The following is a 27,587-nucleotide window of genomic DNA, read 5'->3' as shown; positions in this document are numbered from 1 at the left end:
AGTCAAGCATAGACAATGTCCTTTATTTGTCAAATCCATGATGAATGGATTTAGCAGTATATTGAAAAGCTTATGAAAAGGCTTACGTAAGCATTCACATAGGCATAAAAAGTCAATGAAAACCTGAGAAGAGACAGATGTACATTGAACAGCAAGTGTAATAGACAGGTTAAGAACAATAAATGGATGAATGAGTAAATAAATGCATATTTCAGCAGCAGGTTTTATTGTAACTTGGCAGCATGAAATGTATCAATCAGGTGGCCTGTGCAAAAAAACATTTTAAGCCTGTTAGACCCGGAGCTTATCCTACGATAGTGGTGACCAGATGGAGGCTTGCAGGGCAGCCTGTGTGCTGGGTGGGAGCTGTCCATGATGATTCCACAAGCTTCACTCACACTACATATGTGGTAGATGTCCTGCAGAGCTGGGAGCTTGGAGCCTATGATCTGGTGAGGATGTGAGGATGCGTGCCACATGTCTTCAGTTTACGCATGAAGGAGAGCCTCTAGGGTGACAACTTGCTGGAGTGGACAAGCCAGGGGTGTGTTTCCCACTTGTGTGGTTCGAACTATGCAAGTACGATGCAGTTATGTCCCGAAACCATGATTCGAACTTTTGAGGTAACGACAAACTTAGTATGATCCATTGTTAAAAGACACAGGTGTTTCCCAAAAACCATAGTTTGAACAAACGTTCGCAAACAGTCATTAAGTTGTGTAGTTTGAACTACAGCTCTCGAGCTGTAGTTAGAAGCTTAGTTCTGGGTGACTAAGTCATCGATGGTGGATAACGCAGTCGAAGGAGAGTAGTCACCATGTAAGTAAGGTGAAAGTGATTAAATAATCTTGCCGTATAGACATCTATAATGTCAAGTGCTTTGAAAGTGTAGTTGTAAGAGTAATTTTAATGTACTTTTTTGTTCATGAGTGTGGTATGATTTGTAGAGGATGTTGTTTACCTACCTTTGTACTATATGGTAGAATTCTTTACATAAATAGATATATACAAAAAAAAATTAAGAGACCACAGCACGAATTCTTATTTCACTCATTTCTCTATTTATGGGGGTGCCTCTGTGAATAATATTTTTTTTTGCAAACTCCTGCCTGATTCTTTATGGGCTGATATTTGTGCCACTAGAAACTGAATATGAATAGTGTGTTTTTGAATCTGCAGTTGTTGCATTAAAAAACTGAATCTGAATTTATTAGTTTGAATCTGAATTCCAATAACCTGAAACTGTATTTATCCTACCTGGAAAATTTTCAGTTCGCAAATTCAATTTCAATCTATTGAGACACACATCCGGGTCCTTGAGGAAAAGTAATCGACCACAGGTTCACATCGCAACTCATTTCCACATTTACTACAGCTCTGCAGGTCGGGGTAAAGAGGAGGCGTGTGCCGGGGTGTGTCGCAAGCGCATTAGAATAAGCTTTATATACACGAGCGGTAGCATAATCATTAACCAAACGTCTGGTTAGTATGGTAGTATATGTGATTAAATGGCACTGCTAGTTTATGTTAATATGGTAGAGTAACTCAAAACTAGCTAGGGATATGAAATTTACTTCTAGTTTAGTTTAAGTTATGGCTCGCCTGTTCATCTCATGTGGCTTTCTAGCAGTGTTTATGCTAAATATCTTTTAAAATATTCATCTCATCAATATGAGGCGGAAGTCAGTATTAATTTTATGTGAGTATGTAATATTATTTAGCACTTCATAATGCATATAGAATGTAATCATTAGGACTCTATAAGAAGCTGATGTAAACTGTGTAGAGACTTTGTATCCTTCAGAGAATGTGACGTAAAACAAGTATGAATTAGCACCTTGTGTTCGCTTAGAGGTTTCTGTATCTGTTAGCTATTTTGTTAGCCTTTGATGTACTTTATATGTACTTTATTATTTTTTATTAAATTCAGATTCAGTTTTTTAATTCAACAACTGCAGATTCAAATATACACTATTCAAATTCAGTTTCTAGTGGCACAAATATCAGCCCATAGGTTCTTTCCTGTTTCTCATCAATGAAAGGATACTTCCTTGCTTTACTGGACTAAAGTCCTGCTTCTAAGAGCCTGATACGAACTGTCCTAACAGTGCATGTCACACCTGCACTTAATGTTTCCCATTACTTTGGAAGGTCACTTGATGTCATCCTGCGATTCATGCGAAGCTATCGAAGTTAGAATGTCACTTCTGCCCTTTACCTGGCTGGTTTCTGGTCATTCCAGTGTCTCCTGCTTCACCTTATTTTTGTGTACTGCTGTCTTAGAAATTTTGAACCTGAAAGCAACCTTCTACTCAGTATAGCCTTCTTCCAACAGAACCACGATTAAACTAGGGTTTAAAAATGCGGATTTGTCTTAAAAGATACAGTGGTCTCATTTTTTTCCATGGCTGTATTTAGGGCTGCACGATTATGACATTGCAATATCACATTGATTAAATTTGCGGTATTTATAAAACCAGAAAAGACATGAAATTACCCGAAATAAACTATTGCCAAATAGAACTTATCTAAAAATAGTGTGTTGTCGTGAGTTGTGTCAACTGGCAAAGCAGTGCCGACGTGCACATCGTGATGACTATGCTGAAACGATTTATCACTCAGCACTTATCACCACCAACTGCTTTCATTACAATATGAAAAAGATTTTAAAAATGCACTGGTGGTACAAATCCATGGCTGTGTAGGTGAGAAATCTGGTATACCATGGTGAGTGTTATGCACTCCCATCCGTCCCACTGAGCCACTGATAGGCTGTATGAACAGTGATGATCAGGAATTTATAAATGTTTATAGTGTGATTAAAATAATAAAAAAAAAACATAATTACAGATAGAGCCAATTTCATTAAATGCATTGTAGCCTCATAGCTAATAGTTCTTAGCTATGTATTATATTACTTTTATGACACTATTGCTATTTTTTATTATTGCTGTTATATGACTGACACAATAAATAGTAATGTAATATCAGCACAACTGTAATATTTAGAAATACTGTTATGAAGTTTGGGAGTTTTTACATGCAACCTGCGTGAGAGTCAGGCCAGTCACCTCTGGGCCCATTGTAGTTCGAACTCGGGTGGTTATATATAGTCTGTATAGGGTTGCAAACTGCCGTAACGTTTTTGATGAATGGAATATAGATTTGCCGTAAGATTTCTTGCATGAGAGTCTGAGTTTGCAACCATGAACACGTACATTTTTTGTTTCACCTGAATTGATTTGTATAGAAAACCGTATAAAGTTAAAAAGCAGAAACGTCGACCAACATGAAATCACCAATAAACGGCTTCTATTTATTCAACATTTTATGCAAATGCATACTACGTTTAAAAATTTCCAGCTTTACGTTTTCAGGATGGAACAGCCACTCTGTTATGAACATTACGGTTTTTTGAGTGTTATTAAGTGTTAATAACAGCAGCTAACAACACAATAGCGCAAACAAAAGGGCTGCATACACCGAAGTAGTTCTTGCTTGTTCATTGGCATGGGAAAAGGCGGTTCTGGTGTTATTAGGAGGGTAATCAGCGTTACCTGCCAGATCGCTATTTTTCTTTTTGCTGCAATTATTTTCATTATTACTTTATTTAACTTGACACATCACATCTTTAAATTCTCATCCTTGCATTAGAATATAGACCAGTTAATACAGATGGTATATCATGCTGCGTCCGATGTTTTAAAATTACTACACACTGAATATTGAACTGAAGCTTGACATAAAAAAATCAAATCGCAAATCAAATCGTAATCGCAATTTCTGTCAGAAAAATCGTGATTTGATATTTTCCCCAAATCGTGCAGCCCTACTGTATGGATAGCTCACCAGTTTCATGGTCATTGCTGAGAGGGCAGTCTTGTGAATATTACAATAAGAATGTAATTTCATTACCGTGTGTGTGGTGTGTTGCGTGTGTATGTGTGTGTGTGTTGGGGTGGGGGGGGATCGGGGGGCAGTCTTACATATGATATTAGAAATTCCCATTACTGGGTTTGAAGTACAGTTACATTTTACTTTAAAATTTAAAATTGCATAATGTAAAGGGATGTAAAGCGACCTAACTCTGACCTTGCCAAAGTGCCCACTGTACCAACCTTATCACACTCTGCCCTGTTTGTACGGTGCCAGCAGCAACAGGACAGATTTAGACCCCATTCATCTGTGCCTCACTCCTCTGTGCGGCTCCATTTCAGCTGCTGCTCTGTTTAATTTGGATCACGGTACTTGAGTTTATGGGCTGGTCAGATATTTACACTTGCCATGAAGAAACTGATGCCAGATGCACAATTCCTTAATTGGTAATGGCTTCAAAACTCTACAGGGTAACTGATACAATACACACATTTAAACAGGAGTCCACTGTGAACAGGCAGTTTCACCTGTAGACTGCATGAAATCTGTGTGAGGAGCAAGCTCTGGGCTGAGTAAACCCAGGTGGAGGCCTTGGATTGCAAGCTGTGTTCCACACTGACGAAATGTCTCCACCAGCTATACAACTACCAGTTCTCCAGGCAGTTTATACTTTATATGGCCCGTTAGTGCCCCCTGGTGTTCGTTTGACAAGCCCTAGAAAATAAAGTTCTTTGTTTCACATTGTCAGTACAGGTTACACTTGTTAGCTTATTGTTTAAACCTTGTAGTGTAACTGGTGAGAAGTAAAAAAATATAATATTATGTCTTCTGTGTGAAAATGATTTCACTGTGGCCCTCTTCAGTTTATTTCCCTCCTCTTCCTTACTAACTCAGGCAAGAATGACATCTTTGGCGAAACCATCGGTCTGTACGCACGGCCCGGCAAGGCCAGCGCAGATGTGCGTGCCCTCACCTACTGCGACCTGCACAAGATCCAGCGGGACGACCTGCTCGAGGTGCTGGACATGTACCCTGACTTCTCCAACAACTTCTGGAGTAACCTGGAGATCACCTTCAACCTGCGAGATGTGAGTATCCCTGGCATGAGAAGAGCCTCACCCAGGGACTGCTGTATACCCCCAGCTTCTACCCATCATACAGCTGCCCCCCCACCATGCCCAGTCGCTTACTCTACCACACTATGCTACAAACCACACATACAGCCTCCAAACCCAGCCCAGTGTATAATTCACTGTGTCCCCTATGGCTCCCCCTGGTGGATGGTTTACTGAAGATGGTTTGTATCAGGCAGATCGCGTTATCCAGCCTGTCCCCAGTGAAGAATCCGACTGTGGGTACCGTCGGCTCCGGCGCCGACAGAACTCCTTGCATCGGCGCAACCAACCCGGTGAGCCAGTCCTATGCGGGTGTCTGCGCTCTGTGGGGAGTCATTGTCACCATCGCAGGTTGATGCATTTATGCTGATCATAATGGAGAACTCATGGAAGCTCATAGGTGGCCTTCCCTATCACATGCCTTCCCTATCACACGCCCCTCTTGTTGGCTACAGTATGAATTGAGGCCTCATTTATAAGCGTTTATGCAGTATTGAATGGACAGCTTTGACTTACAGTTTCAGTATAATCATTGCAAGTCCATACTCCCTCTGTGGTTCCTGCCTGTAGATGGGATGGACCGGGAGGATGTATACCCCAACCAGACCTACCCCTCCCTGGGAAACCACCGGGGGGCGGAGCCACAGCCACACTGGGAGGAGCGGTGCAGCAGCGGCAGCCCCTGCTCCCAGTCCAGTGAGGAAGAGATAAAGACCCCAGGCCGGGGCAAAATGGAGCTCTACCCCCCGTCGGTGGTCAGCCTGCTGCCCCCTGGAGGCTCCCCCCAGGAAAGAGGCCATCCTTACACAGGTAGAGATGTGGCTCCCAGACCCCCACACACATATCCCTTTACATTATGCAATTTTAGAGAAAATGTAACTGTACTTCAAAACGTCCTTTTAAGACAATGGGCAAAATCATAATCTCAAATATGACAACATTAACCCCTACCCAGCCCTAACCTTAACCATAAGTAACCCAACATAATACAAGATATTTTTAGTTTTTTTGATTGTATTCAGAGAATAGAAAAAATGATCCCCACAGCATCAAAATAACAGGTTTTATCACACACAGATACACACACTGAGTCTCTCTTTGATCGATGCCTCCATGTCCTGCAGCACCGCTCAGTGCGTCTAGCCTGTATGATTACTGGCCTGAACGTCGGTCCAGTCACTTTCCAGAGAGCCCACAGCCCCCTCGCCTCCCACCCCCCCACACGGAGGACCGGTCCAGTGAGCTGGAGTCCCGCCTGGAGCTGCTGCAGTCCCAGCTGAACAGGTGACATCTGTGGAGAGTGTGAGAGGACAGAGGGGGATAAGAGTGTTGGAGATGAGCTGCCAGATGGGTAGGGAGAGGGGTGGAGGAGAGGAGATGGGTTGGAGAGGGGAGAAGAGGAGAAGAGAGGGGAGGAGAGGGAAAAAAGAGGAGATATCAGGTAGTTAGGGGCAGGGATAGGAGAGGAAAGGGGAGAAGAAGAGGGAAGGTGAGGAGGGGAGAGGGGAGGAGATGGCAGGGGCAGGGTAAGGAGAGGAAAGGAGGAGAGGAAAGGAGATATCAGGTAGGCAGGGAGAGAAGGGGGGGAGAGGACAGGAAAGGGGAGGAGAGGAGATCTCAGGTATGCTGGGGCAAGGAGAGGAATGAGGAGAAGAGGAGCTGTCATGTATGTAGGGGCTGGGTGAGGGGAGGAGAGGTGTTAGGTAGGCAGGGATCAGGAGAAGAGAGGAGGTGGGCAGGGGGAGGGATAGGAGGGGAGAGGAGATACTAGGCTGTGTTCACACTGCCAGCCACATCGTTCAATTCATATTTTTTGCTCAGATTGGATTTGTCAATCTTGACGGTTCACATTCATAAGTACAAATGACCTTGTATCTGACTGTGATGTGAACGCATCGGTCCTCCAAAACATCACGCATGCGTAAAATTGGCACGTTGTGCGGCCATGACCGCTGCGCTGATTCGAGTCTTTTGCCTCCTTAAACTTTGACTTCAGGCTCTTTATTTTTCTTTGGCATTGTAGCCACGCTCGTGTCCGCGATGTGCCATTTCTTTGGCAATTATTTCAAATACTTCTCTATTACGATATGTTCCTTCCAGTTTAGCTTGAACAGATTAATTTCCCCAAATATCAATTAAATCCCCACCTTCTCCATCCTTCCACTGACTGTTATCGCAGCTCTCCTCCATTTTTATCTTCCTGCACTGCCGGTGCAGGCTGATGTCAGCGCATGAGTATAAGCAAAAAGCCACATGAATTCCGATCTGAGCGTCACATTCAGGTCGCATGGCAAATCGCGAATCGGATACGTATGAGATTTAGTACCACATATGAAAGTGACACAAATCCGACTTGAAAAGATCAGATCTGTGTCACATTAAGGCAAAAAATCCGATTTGAGTCACTTCAGCATGGCAGTGTGAACGTAGCCCTAGTTCTGCTTTCGAAGTATGTCAACACTGTATGAGCCAGTTCTGACTATACTGCAGGGAAGCTGTGAGCTGTGAGATTCACTCTGCACTGTCGCCTCCCACAGGCTCGAGACACGAATGATGGCCGACATCAGCGTGATCCTGCAGCTGCTGCAGCATCAGATGACCCCTGTGCCTCCTGCCTACAGCTCCGTGTCCCCTGGCACCCATGTACTGCACCTGTCTGCCCGGTACGGCGGTGGCACACAGGCGCTGCATGGGGCAGCCCCCGTCATATCTGTGTCCACAGAGGGCCTGGCCTCCCCACTGCAGGTGCGAGGGCACCGCCGCTTTAAGGGAATCCGTGTGATGTGGGCTGCTCTCTCAGCTACCATTACAGCTCCATCCATCGCTGACCTCTGATGCCTTGCTCTCCTGCCCCTCTCCAGAGCCCCGACTCAGACAGCTTCCCCCACAAGTCCAGGGACTCCCTTTCCAGTGGCGTTCACCTTGCTGTCGCCCCGGAAGACACCATGTCGGCATCCCCCGAGACGGAGCTCGGCCTTGGACTTTGCAGTGGCCTGCGGTTTCCCTCGCTCCCTGAGAACCTGCAGGCCCCCCCAGGGCTGGCTGACATCCAGAGGCGTGTCTCAGATCCCATGCTGCCTGCTAGCTAGAGTCCCCCCCTCTCCCAACTATCCATGTACCCCCCACCCCCCAGACTGAAATATGCCAGTCTGGTCCCTCCCCACCTCTCAGGTGTCAGCAGCATCTCTGTCCCTCAGGCTAAGGCAGGAAACCCTGGGCGGGCAGACATGGTAGTCCCCCCCAGGACAGGCTGCCAGGAGTTACCACCCCTCCCCGAACAGCATGGAGAGCAGCTCCTTAGCCGTCAGCACCTGTTCCCATCGCATCTCCCTGTCAGGGCCGTGACTCCTAAGCCATGTTGTCAGATGGTTGTGTTGTTAAAATAACAGCCCAGCTGGGTTTGTCAGGGTCGCCCATCGGAATGCAGCATTCTGGGAAACACCCACACGACCCTGAGCCCTGCGAGCGCCTGTCCGTATGTGTATGTTGTACATGCACATGTTGGTAATACCTCCATGTGAATAACGGTCATTTCAAACGTGTGTTTCCCTTGTAAATTGAATCCAGATTCGGCGACTAGAGTTGGCCGCCTTTCCTTGGTCTATGGGTCTTGATGCGGATATGTTCAGCCTCTTCACACCAAGCTGGCACCAACAGACACCACTGTGGGGAAGCGTGTAGCACATGAGACTAGCCGCCTGAAGCCCTTGTCGTCACTGATGGCACCACACACAGCACTCTCAGAAGAATTATCATTTGTGAGGTTTAAGAATGTTTCGTAAAACACAAGTACATTTTTTTGGCTTATTTATAACACAATACAGAAAAGCAATGATGATAATGATTGGTGTGTGTGTGTGTCCCAAGGCCGACCCAGGCCTTTTCGCACGTCACAGCAGCGCTCCTAATCGGGATGCCCATTCTTACTACAGTCTAACTGCCAGGATCTGCTCAGCATCATGTCGCCACAGCTATCGGGGGCCCGGTGGATGGCGTGAGGATGACCTTTTATCCTCATTCCCAGATCAGATCGCCTCCTGCCTAAAGGGCTCTTCCAGTCCACCACAGAACACGCTGTTCTGCTCACTCCTGGCATGAATCCATTGTGTTTACAGGTCGCTCGTCCTTAGTAACCTCCATTAGTGAATCATCCTAGTTCTGCTTTCCAAGTATGTCAACACTGTATGAGCCAGTTCTGACTATACTGCAGGGAAGCTGTGAGCATTTGCTTTTAAATCACACTTATGTTCCCGATGGAAGGTTCTGTCATTATTTACAGCTTAGTTTACACTTTTGGTAAAGCACTCAACTGATTTCCCCCCCCCCCCCCCGAGTTATATTCTATACCAGTTAAATTACTCATAATGGATTTAATTTCAGATCACACTGTTAGAGAAAGACACTGCATTTATGGGAGACAATGTACAGAGGAAAACAGTTTATTTAAGAAAAGACAAGCTGTAAATTAGCATCCACTGCACATCATTCACACCCAGCTGCACACAGAATAAAAGTCCGATATGAGATAGGGGTGAGAGGTCACCACAGGCAGCAGGCCCCAGAGACACATCCCGGTGTGACAGTGTCCCTACGCGGCAGGCGTGTAGTCTAGTGAAATCCTTGAAGGCTCAGCAAGGGCACCTCCTCACATTGACACACCCAATACACTGTTAATCTCAATCAACACAGGCAATTCTGCTTATCATACCAAGACTGTTAATGTGTAACATTAAAGGATATTGTTACCTCCACATGTAGGGAGATTTATCCAAACTGCTGTCTTGCCTAGTAGAGAAATGCTTCACATTAAGTGTGACTTGTGGTCACCCCTAAAACCGATCGCACTGTCATAATGAAAGGTATTATGGAAAAGGACTAGATACCCTTGGGAACAAGCCCTATTAAGACTTCAGTTAATGAGGAACAGAATTATATGCTACTTTTCCCCTAATACAAACATGCTAGAAAACATAAGCTTTTATCACAGAACCAGGAAGGAATGTGATGTCTGGTTCTGCCCCATCCATTTCACAGACCAATGAGACTGTGAGAAACTGTGTCATTTCATATTCCTTTGGTGGCACTTTCCAGAAAGCCTGGCCTATAAGTAGATGTGTCCACCATGCAAGACGCAGGGGCCATTTCAGCGGAAGCCAAATGGACCGTGACAAGCCTAAGAAAGTCACCGTGTCGTGAGTCAGGTGGGGTACAGCAAAACACTCCCAGCTTGGCATGACCATCACTCAGGGGCCACAGATGACCCCATTCAAGCTGTTGCTACACCTTTTCCACAAAACCTTATTTACGCGCGTGTTAAGAACCAACCTCCCTAAACTATTAACTTGTTTCAATAACATTGACATTTTGGACGATATACAAGTAAACAAAAAAAAAATCTGGTCTCCAGGCTGATCAGACCAACATCCCTGTTTCAAGCAAACATTGTTCAAAAAACAGTTCAAGCTGTGGAACTGCACGCAAGTGTTGATGCAAACTCCTCCCAATCACAACCAATGTTTAGACAACGGTTAACAGTAATGTAGAAACACCTAACCCTTTTGAGTGCAGAGAGAGATTGAATGTCAGACTGTTTAATTACAGCTTAACAGCCTGAAAACAGGATTTAGGGTAACAGAAATGTCAGTGATCCCTTCATTTACAAGCATTCAGCACCCAAAATATTTAAGTTTCCTTTTATCTCCTGTTTACTGTAGTTCATGCCCCAGGGATAGAAAAATATCACACAAAACATTAATACCACATATAACAGAGTCTCACTTCATAGCTTTGGGACGATATGAGCCTGGTCAACAGATCTTCCCCTGTTCCTCTGAAATAATCATCACAGGACAGGTCAAATAGACCTGCTGGCAAAGCATCATGGGTAGCGGTGAATCTGAAATCCAGCTTCCTAACGCCACTCATCAGGAGTGGTTGTTCAGGAACTACACATAGCTTTAACTTCAATGCATAAACAGCCATACAAAATAACAATAACAAAATATCTAAGGGCATTCAGGCCTCTATATATACACAGATACAAAAATTAATATGCTCAGAATCCCCACCCTCTGCTACAGAACCACAAGCCCTATGAAGCCCCCCCCCCCCCCAGTGTCAGGCCTGGAGATTAGACTCGCAGGATCTCCAGACAGTTGTTGTAACAGATGGCGATCCAGTCGGGCTGAGTGGAAGCCCACTGGACATTGTTGATCTCGCCCTCAGCAGTGTAGGCTAGGATGGGGTCTTCGATGGCCCGGGGCATTTGCTGGATGTCCCAGATAAGGGCCTGGTGGTCATCCGCTGGTGAGACACACGCACATAATTAATAAACACCTCAGCAGGAAAGCCCATTTTGCCAGAACTGTCTTCATGCCCAATTCTACCAAAAGGCTAGATTGCCATGTGGCAATGACATGAAGAGGGCAGGTTTGGGGTGTAGGGTCACGCAGATGTGCCTCACCGGCTGTGCAGATATGACAGGAAGAATGCGGTGCCCACGCGATGCCATTGACACATGCCCGGTGGTTGTTGAGCCTGGCGACTGGCGTACAAGGCACACGCACGTCCAAGATCACCACCTAAAATGTGAAAGCAGACACCAATGGGTGGGCAGAGGCAGACAGAGATACTGAGACCCAGAAGCTTATGATGAGTGGGGGGGGACCAACCTCCATGCCATCCATGGCCATGGTGGCTAGGTAGTTGGGGTCCTGCTTGTTCCAACAGAGGCGCAGCAGGGGGTGATGCTGGGGGTCCTCATAGATGATGGTGCTGTGCTCGAGGTGACGGAGGTCGAACATGCGCACGGAGCCATCTGCCCCCACTGATGCAAACATGTCCCGGCCACCACCAGCGCGGCTGAAAGCAATATCGTACACCTGCACAGAGACGCCATATCAGCTCGTGAGCCTTAAACAAGAACCTTAACGCACTGGGTCAGAGACCCCCATGCCTCCCCCTGGGACACACCTCCTTATCGTGGGCAATCAGTTGCGTCTTCACGTGGCCAGAGACCAGGTTCACCCGGCCCAGGACCTGGCCCGTCTCCAGGCCCCAGATGGTGCAGGTGGTGTCTATGCTAGACGTACCTACAGAATCAAAACGGAAAAAGGGGTGTGTGAAACCCAAAAGGGCAGTGCTGGCATGGACTGACCTCTAAGGTGCAGTGTCACGCACTCACCCAGCAAGTTGGGATCCACCTCGTTCCAGTCGAAAGAGGTAAGCGGAGCACAGAAGTCTGAGTTCTTGTTGTTATTGAGAAGACACTCCAATCGGGTCTCTGTGTCACCGACCTGACACAAGGAGGCACACTCAGTACCTATGGAATCTATCGAAAACACAGCGGCACCAAAATTCTAATGTGTCAAGTCAAACCCTCACCCTCCAGATACGCAGGTAGTCGCCACTGGTAGCCAGCAGGTCGGGGTATACCCCCTTGGTGTCAGGGATCCACATTATCTTTGTGGTGGGGTAAGGGTGATCGAAGGTGTTCCTGCATACAAACTCGGAGCTCTCCTCTTCCAAACCCACAAGCTGCACCTAAAACCACACAGGTAAGCAGGAGTCAACCTGAAAGCGTCAGGATAGGTTTGCAATCCAACAAACTGATTTTTATAACTGATTTTTAAAACACGTTGACACAAATTTTCTGTATCTCTAACCTGACTCCCATAGTTTAGAAGGAAAGAAGCTTGCCCTGGTTTCGCAGCACCCTTTGATTAGTCTCTACACAAATTAATACCGAGATCCTATTAAGGAGAACTTAATTAAAATGGGACTCGGAGGCGCTTCATAATACGCCAATTACTGTTTCTTAGCATTTCTGGGACTGCATCCCAAATGCCTATGGAACAAAGACTTGTACTGCATCCCTATAATTTAGAAGAGCCGATGACCAGCGAATATACAATCCAAGGAACATTTATTTTATCTTAAACGGACAAACAAAAGAAATAATAATAATAATTAAGTATCATTATTATAGCTAGATGGGCTTACCTTGTTGTTGTACTCCTCCACGAAGCTGCCCAGCGCCAGACGGAAGCGCTTGTCCGGCCGGACGCTCCAGTTCATGGCGTACACAGTCCATGGCGCCTCGTATTTGTAGATCTCCTTTCGCTTGCCGTGAAGCGACATGGCCGCGGCGATCGGCGACTTTTAAGTGGCCAGACAGATTGGCTGAATGCGGATTATGGTTCTTGCTGGGCTCTTAGGGCCAAGGCCGCTGATTACCGACTGTCCGCAAAACGTCGTCGCTGTGAACAAAGAAACGGCGCCGAACTTGATGGGACCAGTGCGAACAGATCCAGAAACGGCATCAAGCGTCCGGGCTAACAGCCGAGAAGCGGAGGCATGCCACTGACGGACAGTTGCCCGGAAAGCGAACGATTGGTGCGATCGGCCGCCTGGGCCCTCCGGGCGCGCTGCTGGCGAAGCGTGGCCGGCTGGGCGGAGACTTCGGCCTGTTCTTCCTCTCAGGCGCACGATCTTCCGCCTCTAGTCAAACGCAATCCTTAAATTTTTATTTGTGATCCACTTATCGCTGCACTAAACTTGTAAAAGATGCGAAGGTCCTTTTGTATTTTTAGCACGTCTGACAGCAAATTAGACACGGCAGTGCACAGCAGACAAAAGCCTGCCGCATGTGTCTGCGACATAGTGAGACGCCATTCGCTGGAGAGAGCTGGGGCCCGGGGCTGCTGCTCCGTCATTGGGCGCTGGGACTGTCACTCAGTATGATGGACAGTCTCCTAAAGTGTGACACGCACAGTCAATGTCGCTTCGTCCAAGCGATTCTGCAGCGCACAGTGGGACGGAGATATCTCTGGATCTAAGCTTTCGACTGTGCATATTTGGCTTTAAACACATGGAGGATAAGTTACATGCTACGTCAAACGGTGTGATTATTTTAGGCACTGTCCTTCGGATTTCTGGTTTTACCAAGGTTTCTTTTCGATATGTTGCATTTATTACCGCGGCGTGATCCAGCGCTTACTGTGTTCAGAATTCAAGTGGAAAGACGTATTTTTATAAGAAAACTTGACACTTTTTAACGAAGGATCACCGTTTTTGCTAACATATTCCTGTGGTTTAGCCTTTATTATTCTATACAATTTTATCACCCGTGGCAAAAAACGAAACACTCCCCCTTATGTATAAGATTAATGTGACCGGTTATTTTAACCTTCATTATTTAGGCGATTATTTGGGAAACAGATTTTGATTACTATTTTGATTCGTTTTGCAAAGTGTTAGAGCAGGTATATCCAAAAACTGATGTGACATTTATGCATAACATACCATTTTAGTACACTGCATAAAGGCTTCATGTCCGGCGAGCCCAAATGAATGATGGGAATACACAATAATGTGTTCTGTATGAAAATTTTAAGACGTATTTCTCAAAGACTATATGCAGGCGTCGTACGTATGTACGCACAGACGTACGCAAAGCCGTATGCACGTACGGACGCACGAGAATCTGCAGATCACGCAGCTGCCAAGATTTGTACTAGTCATCACGTTAACTGGTTAGGCACGTTACGGGTACTGGCTGGGTCATCTACTGGAAGAAGTAGGTATGAAAGACATGTAGGAAATACTGATTTTAGGCTGCGGAAGCTCGAGTTATAGTCCTTAACCGTGTGATTGTAAAACAGGATAGATTGTAACATTAGCTGTATTAGTTAGCCAGCTAATCTCATTCTCTTCGTTCTTAAACGGGTAACTAAACACCCCGCTTACGGCTGTTATGGACCTAGGACTTACTTTACTATTACAAACCACACGGGGTGGGAAATTATGAAATCGGATTCTTTACATTGATGATTGAATGTGATGTTGATCATCGCCTTGTTCACGTTAGATGGCACTGAGCCACCGTCGACCAGTTAAATGTCCATACGCTTTTTGTATCTGCGGTGTTTATCAGTAATCGACCCCGACAAATCTGCATGTCAAAAATCGTCGTTTCCCCTTTTATTTATTTCCGCAGAAATTGTCTATGAATCGACGGTCTGACTGTCTATTGGCGTTGTCTAGCAGTGTATCTGAGTTCGATTAAAGTACACACCAACATATTTTATACGACCGTAATGGTGCACGCTCGTTTTAAGGTACCGTTAAACGCTGTTAGTATTTTGTTAGTACATGCCCGTTCGCTTGTGCGCATGCGCAGGCTCAAATGACATTTGAGGGCAGATCAGAGGGATAGGAGTTAATAAAAACACAACAGGATGCCCTCTTACCCATTACCCCTCTTACGCTCCTTCGGCTTATCGGCAGATTGAAACCGCACAATAGTTCGAAATAGAACTGCAAGGGTCTTCATCATACCAGCAGTCACGATGGGTCCAGTACTGTTGCGTCGTATTGCATCACATTGGAACAACAGATACTGTAACCTGAAGTAACAGAAAGACTCAAGTGTACAGTTCTGTTTGATTAATCATGTCTAGCCTGTCAAGGGTGAAATATTTTTGAAGAGACAGAGGTCTTCTGCATACTACCTTCCCCAGCTAACAATTTTTCATTCAAGAAACGTTTACCAACTGTTACAATTTAGGTATGGAACCAAAGAATCCAGTTCTCCTGATCTTCTCTTAACGTTGTCCCTGAATTACAACAACTAAGACTAATAATATAAAAGCAAATGAAGGACATGGTTGGACAGCGAGTAACACTGCTGCTTTACACACCGAATGTCATGGGTTCAAGACTGGACAGCGCATTCGCAGTGTATGTCTTTTAGAAAAATGCTATATTGCATTGTAAAACAATATTTTTCAACATTAATTGTGTTAACATTACTACCTGAACATCCTTTTATCGTGCTGTGATTGACAGACCATTTGTTAAAATGTAAAACATGGAAATTAACTTCACGGTAAGGACTTAATCTTTTGTATTTTTTTTAAACACGATCATGCAAAGGATTAATATGACAAAATAGGGAGTATAGAGTCATATTAACAGAAATTTACAGAAAAATGGAAAGTATCAAACATGTCATCTAACTTCTCAAATCAAACAAAACTCCACCATGTATTAAAAAAGGAAGAAGACACAAAGGATTATAAAACCAAATAGTCACAACACCAAGGGGCTTAACAATGAGGTATATATTTTCCTTGCTTTTTTGCTCAAGTTGTTACATCACGGTAAGAACATTCCAGCAAACATCACGTTAACTAATGTCCTGGGAGTGTTTCCTGTTAACTGGGTTCATCTGTGGATGTAGATGGTAGCAGTCGGCTCGTGTACAGCAATATCATCCACCAGATCAGCAGAGGCTCGATATATTGCAGCAGATACAAACACAGTAGTGATATGGGTAAACGTTTATGAACGGTTTAAAAGTCGTTGCTAGGCTTTGACGACAATACAGTGTACTGTGGTATTTTGAAATCTCGGGCACAAAATTAGCCAGAATAGCATAGCTTTCGGAAATACTGTCAAAATACCATATATGCGATATAAAGTACAGTCGGTAACAAGCTGAATATGACATAGACAGCATATCTTTGTTTCTATGCCACTTTGTCACTTTAAATACAGATTCTCTACACTGTTTAAAAAATGTTATCACAACTGTTATTTAAAAATGCATGTTTCTTAAATAAAGCATTTGCACTTTCCTTTAAACCCTGTCTTTGTGCCCAATCAATTAGTTGATTGACTGATCACATGGTTAATTGATGCCAAAATAGTTGTTTCTTGTGGCCCTATGCTTTGCTTGGTTTACTGAAATAGCCCTCAGCCCCAGGTCACTCCGCCTGTCCTCTGCCCCAGATTTGGTCATGCGACTTGTGCTCACCCTCCCGACCCTGCTGTTGCTTCTGGTGGTGCCTGCCAGCTGCGGCCGCTATGATGATTTTGACGATGGCGAGGACCTGGCCGAGTTTGATGACAATGACTTCGCCGAGTTTGAGGATATGAGTGAGGACCGGGCGCTGGAGGAGGAAGAGGAGGAGGAGGACTCGACCCCCAGTCCCCGGCCCACAGCCTCTGTTGGTGACGAGGAGGACGACGAGGCTGTGGTGGAGCTGGAGGACTCCCATGATGACTTTGAGGACGCCGAAACGCCGGTGAGATAATGGGGTCTGAGCTGATGTGCATCAGCCATCAGGTGGTCAAGCTAGTAAGCTAGTAACCACAACTATAATTGCCTTTAAAAAAATACAGCCGTTTTAACAAATTGTGCTTCTGGGCTGACTGAAGGTTCTGTTCAGCTTTTTGATGTTTGTTTTTGGCATAGACTGGGGAGACAGACAGGTCTGGCTCTTTAATTTGCCTTAGAGTCATACCAGAATAATTCTAAATGAAAAGCTACATCATGTCGGTGGCACTTTCCTGGCATCAGCCTGAAACTCTTACATGTGCCTTGTTTATGTAAAACTAGCATCTGAAAAGAAAACTGGAGGAAACAATTTGGCGTTCGAGTCAGGGATGCGTGTGTTTCGTGTTTGTTTTGTAACGCGTTTTGGAAGTGAGTGCCATGTCGGGCCAAGGCTGACTGTTCTCTCTTTGCTCCTCCCGTAGGATGAAGATATTAAGTATGACACAGAGGAGTTTGAGGGCTTTGAGAAAAGCAACCCCTCTTCCAAGGACCCCATCAACATCTTAACTGTATGGCGCTCACATGTCATAATCCTTCCTTTTCTTATGTTGTAATGTAATTATTTTTTCCTATTTATGGACCTTCCCGCCTTTGTCCCTTTCGAAATATTGATTTCGGGTTGGTAAGGCCATAAGTTGTATCATTTAGGAAAGCTGATATGAGGGAATCCTACATATTATGGTTTATGGTCAAGTCACACAGTAGAAGCTCATTACTGTCAGTTCCCTGCTCTGGCGTGTGTTTTGGCCCATGCACAATGTTGACCAGCTTGCATCCTGAATACTCGGCTTCATCAAGGTCATTAGGTGTGAGAGAGGCAGAGAGATGTTCCCAAAAAACACGATTCACTAATGCTCAGAGAATATTGAAGCTGGATTTTTAATCTGCATAATAACTACAAAATAAAGGCATGTTTTTCCTTTGTGCCATTGTTGCCCAGGTCCCGGCCCACCTGCAGAACAGCTGGGAGAGCTACTACATGGAGATCCTCATGGTGACGGGGCTGCTCGCTTACATCATGAACTACATCATCGGCAAGAACAAGAACCATCGCCTGGCGCAGGCTTGGTTCAACTCGCACCGAGAGCTACTGGAGAGCAACTTTGCCCTGGTGGGTGAGTGATCCGAGGGGTGACGCAGATCCATACTAGCTGGAAGGGTGAGGAAGCAAGTAACCCAGAGGTAACCCCCAGAGACACCGGATAGGTTAAGGTTCCAGTTTAGTTCAACAAATTTCCAGAACAGTTTTCACCATTTTTGATGAAATTTGGCCTGTGAATTACACATACCTTCAAGAGCTCCGAAATGAAAAAAAAGACCCAAAAAACAATAATTTCTTATGATCTTTAACTATTTCAGCTACCTGGCCAGATATGCCTCATTGGTAAAATTCATCTTTTGCACAAATCTATTTTTTTCTCTCAATGTTAGAGTTCATCTTGTGAACTGCATGTTTGGTTACTAAAAACCAGTTAAGGACTTTGAGTATAAAATCATAATTTTTTTATAATGAAATAAATATGTATGTGTACTACCTGGTTATAAAACTTTCACCGGCTACTTAATCCCCTTCATGAGCGAAGCACCCAAAGTTATGCAAGTTTTTTGAAAATGCTGATTTTTGAGTTTCTAAAAAGGCATATGGTAGGAGGGAAAATCAATTAATTGAAAAGAAAATACTTTAAAAAAAAAAAAAAAAAAAAAAAAAAGTTATTGTATTCCCTGGATCGGAGATACAAGTGTTTTTGGGACCAGTTCACCGCCACACGCACTTCCTGGTTAGCGCAATAACTCCAAAGGTATTTCACAGATCTTTTTCAATCTTTCCGAAAACGCTGTCTATGTGAGGAGATTAAATTGAAAAAGATCACACCAAAATTGAAACAACGCCACTTGGCGGCAGCAAAGGTAACGGTGAAAGCAGACGTTTGAACGTATAAATGTGATAAGTCCAAAGTATTTCATTGATCATATTGCTGGAAGCTGTAGAAGGCACTTTGTCATATGAAGACAGGAATTCTAAAAGTATTTTATAGATCTTTTTCTGACAAATTTTAGCGAAATCGAAGCAGTGCCATGTGGTGATAACTACAGAGACAGGCAGCCTCAGACACTTGATCTTTTCAGCATGACAACTGAATTATTTGTCTGATTATTTCCTAGCTTTAGAGATTGCATGGGTGAAGACCTGGAACTGTTCACTAGGCATGTAAGAATGAATTGCGAATCAGTTAAAAATCGATGTAAATGTATGACGATTTAAACCGGCTGATGTGGAAAATGAATCGCTACTTTAGGAGTACTTCATAGTACTTTAACAGGAAAGCTGGTGTAATATTACATTTGATTTCATGACGTCAGTTCGACGTCAGATGTCACTGCGTATTCACGCCGATGTCGTATGTCTGTTTTTGGTTTTGTCCAAATGTGGTGAGCGAATTTGAAATTGAGGACGCATGGCCGGGCGGCATGGTAGCGTGGTGGGTAGCGTGGTGGGTAGCGCTGCTGCCTCACAGCAAGGTCTTGGCTTCGGTCCTGGGTCCTTTCTGTGTGGAGTTTGCACGCTCTCTCTGTTTTCACTAGGGGCTCTGGTTTCCTCCCACGGTCCAAAAGCATGCAGGATAGGCTGATTGGTGAGTCTAAATTGGCCCTGTAGTTGTGTGAGTGTGTGCGGTGTGTTGGCGACTGCCTGGGGTTGGTGTCCCATCTGCGCCCATTGTTCCTGGGATAGGCTCTGGTCCCCCACACGACCCCAGTTAGGATTAAGTGGTTTCAGAAAATGGATGGACGGACGCACCGCCCCCGATCTTAAATCAGTAGTGTGGCAGCATTTTAGTTTTCTGGTAATCGCAAACGAAAACGGCGAGAAAAGCACAGACAAGACAAAAATTGATTAAAAAAAGACAAAGACTGATAACATACACAAATAGCACAATGAACATGCTTCAGCATGTCCACCGGCACCACAGTGAGCTGAGTGAAGATTATTAAAAGGGCAAACCATGCTAAAAAGCTGCACATGCAAGCCTTAGTTTATTTATTTGAAGATTTTTTTATTATTTATTTGTTTTGGGATTTTTTTTAACAGTATTTTAATCAATTTCAGTTGCACTATTAAGAAGAGGACATATTTTTCACAGTTTAGAAAGAAAATAAAGGAATATTTTTGAATAAATTTGCCTGCAGCTCATTCTGCTAAAAAAAAAATCGTAAGAAAATCGTATTGTGAACTCAGAATCGTGAATTGTATCGAATCGTGAGTTGAGTGTATCGTTACATCCCTACTGCTCACATTTTGAGAACACTAAAATTGAAGCAACAGTGCTGGGTGACAACAAGGAGAGTTTGAGGCTTTCACACTTTTTGTTAGGCTTGGTCTTCCACCTTATGGCTGAGTAATCGAGAAATGCATTGACTACGCGATTATAAAGGCAAATTTTAATCATGACAGCTGCAATATGAATATTTACATATATAAAAAACTATATAAATTTCATGCACAAATATATACAGTTCACCACCTAATTGGGGGGTAAAGCTTATGCAAACTAGAATGTGCAGTTAATGAATAGGTGTAGTTTCAGAGATGTGTCACAACTAGGATTCCGAGATTTTTGGTAAAAACACTTTTATTATTCACATTTCCAGTTGGTCCATCCAGTAATTCTGGAAATTCTAGAGGTTGGGGGTGTCAGAGGAGTAAGGATTAGATGGACGGAGGGGTGACAGCTGTCCGGGGAACACCTTGTTGTCCCAACAGCATCTTTATTTAAAAGGGGTGTAGGAGTCACAAGACTCTGAACTCACAAAAACATAGCTGAAACTATATACTAATCTCTTTTAATCCTCTTATTTCATAAAAATAGCCTAAACCCCCCCCCCCCCTTCAAATCTGGTCCTCAATTCTAAATCCAGGCCTTGTTTTCAGCTCTCCCAAGTAGTTAGTTTATAATAACTGATTCTGATTGGTCAGAGGCTTCATCCCTGGCTCACAGGCAAAGAACATAAGAACATAAGAAATTTACAAACGAGAGGAGGCCATTCGGCCCATCAAGCTCGTTTGGGGAGAACTTAGCTAATAGCTCAGAGTTGTTAAAATCTTATCTAGCTCTGATTTAAAGGAACCCATGGTTTTAGCTTCCACTACAATAGCAGGAAGACTATTCCATACTCTGACTACACGCTGTGTAAAGAAGTGCTTCCTCAAATTTGTTTTAAAATGTTCTCCCGCTAATTTCCACTTATGGCCACGAGTTCTAGTATTTAGACTAATATTGAAATAGTCATTTGGCTGGAAGGAAAGCTGGAAAATCAGCAGGGCTCGGCCCTTGAGTGTTTTGGGGGGAGGATCATCCCAGGTTTACCAGAATTGTTCATTTTTCAAATGCCCTGTGCACAGTATAAAAACAGGAAAAACTTCATAAACTTAAGTCACCATGAACAGAACTTTGGGATAAAATCAGTGTGGCATCTTTTTTGACTTTACATAGAATGGCCTACAGTATGTGATGGGATAGGAGGTGCAGGTAGACTAGCTGGCAGTAACATATAAGTTCCATGAAAAGTACTATTTTTGGCCTTTCCAACGAGCTACAGCTGAGCTGTAGGTTTTTTTTTGCTACCCAGTGTAGGAAAGACTATTTCTCAAAGGGATTTTTAAAAAATTAAAGGTAGGTGTTATTCACATGCAAAACTATATCAGAATTAAATTTGGTGATGCAAAGGCCATTTGTCATATATATGCCAAAACATGGTTTCAGAGATGGCTTACTTCCCCCTGGGCAACTAGACAGGGTCCAGGTTAAATTATGGCGCTTTTTCACTGGCATACAGAAACCAAGCCACACCGGAGTTGTACTGCGAAGAGGTTTGGAGAGCGACAGTGACAGAGAACTTATTTACTATTCACATAATGTATATCATAATGTGCGGGGATGCATATAACTGGTATGCAAATACACATTCATCCTTAAAAACAATACATGCAGCAATCGATTGTTGTAACAGATCATTTCTAATTAGCACATCTGTGAGAATCACTGTGTAATGCTAGTATCAAACGCTAGTGGAATTAGCATTCACTTGCATACATTTGCTTTATGAATCCATTCCCATCAGTTGTTCTGTGTGCGATACTATTAATAATGAATAATATATAGGATATGCCCTTTTTCCCTTCAGATAATCTGTACACAGAATATTGATTTCACCAATCAGATGGTGGTAACAATCAGCTTGGTTTGGTCACATTTTTGGCCCTGCTCACTAGTCAGTGCAGGTAAAGCTTGGATACAGCTTGCACACATTAAAATGGAGAACCACCAGTTTGTGGTACCGCTCAGTGCTTGGTGGCAGTGGAAAAGCGCAATTAGTTAGACCCCTGTCTTAATAGGACAACAGAAAGTAAAGATGTGTGTGATCTTTATGGGAGTCATTATGGTGAATGGGGCCAATTCCCCTAAGGTTGCTTCCTTAGACAGGTGTGTGTGTGTGTGTGTGTGTGTGTGTGTGTGTGTGTGTGTGTGTGTGTGTGTGTGTGTGTGTGTGTGTGTGTGTGTGTGTGTGTGTGTGTGTGTGTGTGTGTGTGTGTGTGTGTGTGTGTGTGTGTGTGTGTGTGTGTGTGTGTGTGTGTGTGTGTGTGTGTTTGTTTGTTTGTGTTTCCTCTTTAATGCCCTTGAACCCCCCCCAGGCGATGACGGGACCAGCATGGAGGCGGTGAGCACAGGGAAGCTGAACCAGGAGAACGAACACATCTACAACCTGTGGTGCTCAGGCCGCGTCTGCTGCGAGGGCATGCTCATCCAGCTGAAGGTGCAGCCCTCTCAACCCCCCCCCCCCACTTCCCATTCCTCATGGCCTGCCTGCTGCTTCCCATCATGCTGTGAAAACACAGTCATATCTGTACATACTCACTCTGGCCTGCTAACAAAGACCCAAGGGGATTTCCTGCACTCACCGGTTGTTGCCCATTTAACCAGGCACACTCTGGAGTCTCCATCACAGCACGTCCCCAGGTGGTGCTTGACCTTCCTGAGCTAAAATGTTCTCTTCCGGCCCCCCTTGCAGTTTCTGAAGAGGCAGGACCTGCTGAATGTGCTGGCCAGAATGATGAGGCCTGCCTGCGATCAAGTGGTAGGTTTGTCCGTGTGGCGCCGCCCTCCGGTGCTGGCGAGAGCAGACGCTGGGACTGCACGCTCATCATCAGCACGTCGCCAGGGAGTGTTTATGTCTCTGGGAGTTTGCAAATGGACCCTAACAGAACTGCTATTATGCGGATGTTGGCATGACTTAAGGAGGACTTGGTGTAGATCAGGGTTTTTCAGCCTTTCTTTAAGCAGGAAGTCCTAAAAGAAATTGGACCTGCTCCAGGAACCCCAGCAGGTCGAGACCCCCAGGCTGAAAATCCTCTCTGTAGATGAGTTGGGGTGACAGCTAGATTATGTGTTTGGTTGCTGTCCGTGGTCCGTTCCAGGCCAGGCATGTCCGTCTGTGGTACTTTCCCCCGTTCGCAGCCTCGCAGTGTGAACCTGCACTCTCTCCTGTTCCCTGGCCTCTACAGCAAATAAAGGTCACCCTGAATGATGAGGACATGGACACGTTTGTCTTTGCCGTGGGAAACAGGAAGGCCATGGCGAGACTGCAGAAGGAGATGCAGGACCTGGTGAGAATCCCGTGACTGACTGACACGTGTTTTTATCGGCCGTCCTGTAACTTGACATGGCTCATATTTCACAGTCTTTGGATGTTCAGTTTCAAAAATGCTAATTGATAAACATTCTGTGGATATAGATGGATACCCTGCTAAATTAGACCTTTACTGCAGATTTGGACAGTTATTAATGATTCTATAATATTAGCATGACTGTGGGCGAGGTTTTTGGTTCCTTCCTCTGTCGCCTTATGGCATTTTCCTTTATTCTTTATTTCCCCCATGTCATGATCCATAATGTATCTATGCACTAATAATGCATTGCCACATATTCTTAAGTACCATGGCAGCAACTGTTGTGAAATATTAGACTGAATTGTGTTATTCAATCCAAAAAGAGAGAATTTTCCCTGCAGTGCTGCTATTGGACAATGTCGCGTTATTGTGCACGTCTGTGGTTTTGCACTAGGCTGTGGTGTGGGCAGCACCTTGAGGTCTGACCGTGGTTGTGTTCTCGTGTGTGTTCACCCCTTTCTCTCTCAGAGCGAATTCTGCAGTGACAAGCCCAAGTCAGGAGCAAAGTACGGGCTGCCAGAATTCCTGGCCATCCTGTCAGAGATGGGAGAGGTTTCAGACGGCATGATGGACAGCAAGGTGATGTAGGAGGTTCTGATGGTCACAGCTCAACTAAATAGATCTTGCTATTTGAATAGAGTTTAACATTATCAGTGGGTCGATGTTACTTAACTGGCTCTTTTAAGCTGCGTCCACACTGACACATTTTTACTTTCCGTTCACACTACTCCAGAGTTTTCAGCCCCCCAAAAACAGAAACTAGAAAACACTCCCAGAGCTGTATATTTCAGAAAACTCTGTTTTAACCTTACGATGTAGATGAGTGAAAATGGAGACTTATGGTCCCTAATCATCACATGAACCTTCCCTGATTTGATCCTACTACTTATACCCTGTTATTGTCTGTTTGGTCACTTGCATGGAAGTAAGTAGTATTCCAACTTGGTGGATATGGAGGAGGAGGTTTTCAATGGCACATTCCCTGTTGCTAACCTGTATGCAGCTAAATATCATGTAATACACTGTGACTGGCTCATGAGAGTATTACTTACACAAAAATGTTCTGAGGGTAGAACGAAAAATGATTGGTTCAGAAAGATAACCAGTCAGATTGTAGAGGGCGTGGGTCCAAGCGACTAGAGGATGTGGGACCGACCAATGAGATGTCTTGGTCCTGCCTTCTCTAGTTGCTTGGATCAACCCCCTCTACAATCTGATTGGTTATCTCTCTGAACCAATCATTTTTCGTTGTTCGCTCAGAGCATTTTTGTGTAAGTAAAACTCCTATGAGCATATGACTGCTGCATATTTGCACAAAAAGAAACAAATTTATGGTTACTGTGTTGATGAGCGGTTGCCCAATGTAGGCCAGTAGTTACGTCATGTATGTTTTTGCTTGTCTCAGTGTGATAGGAAATACTTATGTGGATGGAGGTTGTTGTTGATCTCAAAAACATAGCAGTATAGATGTAGCCTTATACTGAGATTTGACAGGAAGGTGCCGGGTATGTCTCTGTCTATTCAAAACCTGTGTGTGCGTGTCTGTCTTTCAGATGGTTCATTACCTCATCAATCACGCCGACAAGATTGAGTCAATCCATTACTCGGACCAATTCTCTGGTCCAAAGCTTATGCAAGAGTACGTGAGCTTTGTCCCTGGCATGTATTGTTGGTAAACCTATTCGCATGATTCTATCCAAAGACGATGGTTGTGCTGAATCTGTTTGCGTCTGTGTTTTAGGGAGGGTCAACCCTTAAAGCTCCCTGAGACTAAGAAGACCTTACTGTTTACGTTTAACGGTACATGCTCTCACCAGTTAGGCCCCATGCACACTTGATTACACGCGTCACTCTCATGGAGCCTCATGTCTTATCAAGTGACATCTGACCTGCTTTGTGTCTGTAGTGCCTGGAATGGGCAACACGTCCCCAAAAGACATGGACACCCTGCTTCCTCTTATGAACATGGTCATCTACAGCATTGACAAGGTCAAGAAATTTCGCCTCAACAGAGAGGTGAGCAGGGAGCCCCTGTTGGCCAACCTGACTGGTTGTCAGTTTGTCTCACTGACTGACTGGCTCGTAGTCTCAGGGCACTTTTCCATTGCACCAGGTACCGTACTTTTAGTACAAAAAATCTTGTATTTTCCCATTTCCATTGACTCCCGGTCCAGTACCAATATCAAAAGTACCAAATCAGTACTTTTTTGGTACTTCAATACTTTAGGGTGGGATTTACAAACGTGTTTATTGTCGATTTGGTCATGCAGATAACCTGCCCCTGAAACGCAATACAACTGCCATCTTGGAAAAAAAGCTACAAACTACAATAAACAAAGGGAAAAAAGTCATTATAATGGATGTATGGACAAATGGAGACCCAAGCTTTAATTGTGATCTAGTTGGAAGAACAGATTCAACAAGATATACAGTAAATGGCACGACAATCAATAAAATGATTTTACTTTTAGTATACTTGGGCTGCACTATATAGTTTAAAATATTTCAAATATCCCAGTGTGAATTTTGTTGCAATAAACACTGGGATATTTATAAAGCAAATTAAAATAAATGCATTTCTCCCAAATCCATCCAGGAGTGATTTAAACATCAAAGATGAAAATGATTGGCTGGTACAGTACATGCAGAGTTTGTTGAGCGAGTGCTGTAAGGGCATGGAACAGCCTCCGGGAGTGTTACGCCTTAATTACCAGCAGCAGTTTGCTGTCTGTAATCTGGCTGGGTCGGCCTGTCTGGTGAAGGTGACCCCGTGAAGGTAAAGGTGTCTGAGCCCCGTGAAGGTGTCTGAGCTCGTGACCCCCGGCCCGGGTTCTCTTGCCGTGTCTGTTCTCAGGGGAAGTTGAAAGCGGATAAGAACCGGGCCCGTGTGGAGGAGAACTTCCTAAAGCAAACACACGCCCAGCGGCAGGAGGCGGCGCAGACGCGGCGTGAGGAGAAGAAGCGGGCAGAGAAGGAGCGCATCATGAACGAGGAGGATCCCGAGCGACAGCGTCGCCTAGAGGTGAGGAGAGGTGGGAGATTCGGTGAAAGGCCGCACGTACGTCCATGTGAGTGACCTCAGTCTCCCGCTCACAGGAAGCGGCTCAGCGGAGGGAGCAGAAGAAGCTGGAGAAGAAGCAGATGAAGATGAAACAGATCAAGGTGAAAGCCATGTGAATGGGGAACAGGCAGCTGGCTCCAACAACTTCCGCTGGTCCCCTTTTCAGCCTCCACACGGCACCCCTGCCCTTTACCAGACCCGCAGCACCCCCTCCCCTCACTCCACTCCCTCAACCTCAACTACGGTCCTCCACACTCTCCCATTGGCTCGTGTCTCATCATCATCATGGAAACAGTCATCCTATAGACTGGCAGATGGGAGGACTGAGTGAGGCTCTTCCCCTCTGTGGGGCCAGGTGTATGTGCTCTTGGGCCAGGAGGAATATTGGTCAGGGAGCGTGTCGGTCAGGGAGAGCCTTCTAGACTACTCTAATCGCACTACAGCTGGGGTGTAATGATCATCTGATGATGTTAGGCCGTCGTTTAGTAACGATGGTTCTGTTTTTAGTGTTAATGCCAAGGTAACATTTAAAAAATGGACATTCATTCTGTACTTATAAGTGAAAGGTAAATATTGTGAAAGGTATAAATTCTGATAAATATTTATTCTTGCTGGAAGCTTGTTTTTAAGGCAAAATCCATTGGCAGCTCTGTTCTCAATAAAAAATAAAATACATTTGTGCTTTCTGTG

The 27,587-nt window shown here is 44.6% G+C and overlaps 3 protein-coding genes across 11 annotated transcripts in view; 2 read left to right on the top strand and 1 right to left on the bottom strand.

Moving 5' to 3' along the window:
- The window catches only part of kcnh6a (potassium voltage-gated channel, subfamily H (eag-related), member 6a), a 56,563-nt gene extending 47,731 nt beyond the window's left edge, over positions 1-8,832 (top strand). For 6 of the 7 annotated variants that reach the window (XM_072705113.1, XM_072705114.1, XM_072705109.1 and 3 more), the window contains exons 11-16: positions 4,771-4,964; positions 5,185-5,284; positions 5,562-5,801; positions 6,116-6,275; positions 7,529-7,736; positions 7,853-8,832. In XM_072705113.1, coding sequence (XP_072561214.1) covers positions 4,771-4,964; positions 5,185-5,284; positions 5,562-5,801; positions 6,116-6,275; positions 7,529-7,736; positions 7,853-8,080 — 1,130 coding nt within the window. In that variant the 3' untranslated portion in view covers positions 8,081-8,832. Of the gene's footprint in view, positions 1-4,770; positions 4,965-5,184; positions 5,285-5,561; positions 5,802-6,115; positions 6,276-7,528; positions 7,737-7,852 lie in introns of those variants that run through there. The other variant, XR_011984790.1, reaches the window with a different exon arrangement.
- Positions 8,833-9,414: 582 nt separating this feature from the next.
- Positions 9,415-13,616, bottom strand: LOC111854104 (DDB1- and CUL4-associated factor 7). The gene is made up of 7 exons (XM_023831715.2): positions 12,993-13,616; positions 12,375-12,533; positions 12,175-12,286; positions 11,964-12,082; positions 11,663-11,872; positions 11,455-11,572; positions 9,415-11,294 (listed from the first exon to the last, which is right to left on the bottom strand). Exons 1-7 carry the CDS (start codon positions 13,128-13,130, stop codon positions 11,122-11,124), a joined length of 1,029 nt encoding a protein of 342 aa, XP_023687483.1. The 5' UTR covers positions 13,131-13,616; the 3' UTR covers positions 9,415-11,121.
- Positions 13,617-13,902: 286 nt separating this feature from the next.
- LOC111854103 (PAT complex subunit CCDC47) lies at positions 13,903-27,572 on the top strand. Of its 3 annotated transcripts, none has more exons than XM_023831712.2 (13): positions 13,903-14,568; positions 16,785-17,080; positions 17,535-17,621; positions 18,053-18,227; positions 22,802-22,923; positions 23,179-23,244; positions 23,672-23,773; positions 24,305-24,415; positions 25,390-25,475; positions 25,578-25,636; positions 25,743-25,852; positions 26,691-26,858; positions 26,933-27,572. In XM_023831712.2, the coding sequence occupies exons 1-13, from the start codon at positions 14,343-14,345 to the stop codon at positions 27,011-27,013; spliced, it is 1,689 nt and encodes a 562-aa protein (XP_023687480.1). In that variant the 5' UTR covers positions 13,903-14,342; the 3' UTR covers positions 27,014-27,572. The 3 variants fall into 3 exon arrangements, with proteins under 3 accessions (XP_023687480.1, XP_023687482.1, XP_023687481.1); XM_023831714.2 differs by having other exon boundaries at positions 14,284-14,572; XM_023831713.2 differs by lacking the exon at positions 13,903-14,568 and adding an exon at positions 14,597-15,731.
- The last annotated feature ends 15 nt before the right edge of the window (positions 27,573-27,587 follow it).

Source organism: Paramormyrops kingsleyae, chromosome 22 (genome assembly GCF_048594095.1).
Source record: "Paramormyrops kingsleyae isolate MSU_618 chromosome 22, PKINGS_0.4, whole genome shotgun sequence".
In the NCBI taxonomy this organism is placed as follows: Eukaryota; Metazoa; Chordata; class Actinopteri; order Osteoglossiformes; family Mormyridae; genus Paramormyrops; species Paramormyrops kingsleyae.
Note: the sequence above shows the minus strand (reverse complement) of the source record. Positions and strands in the feature narration are given on the sequence as shown.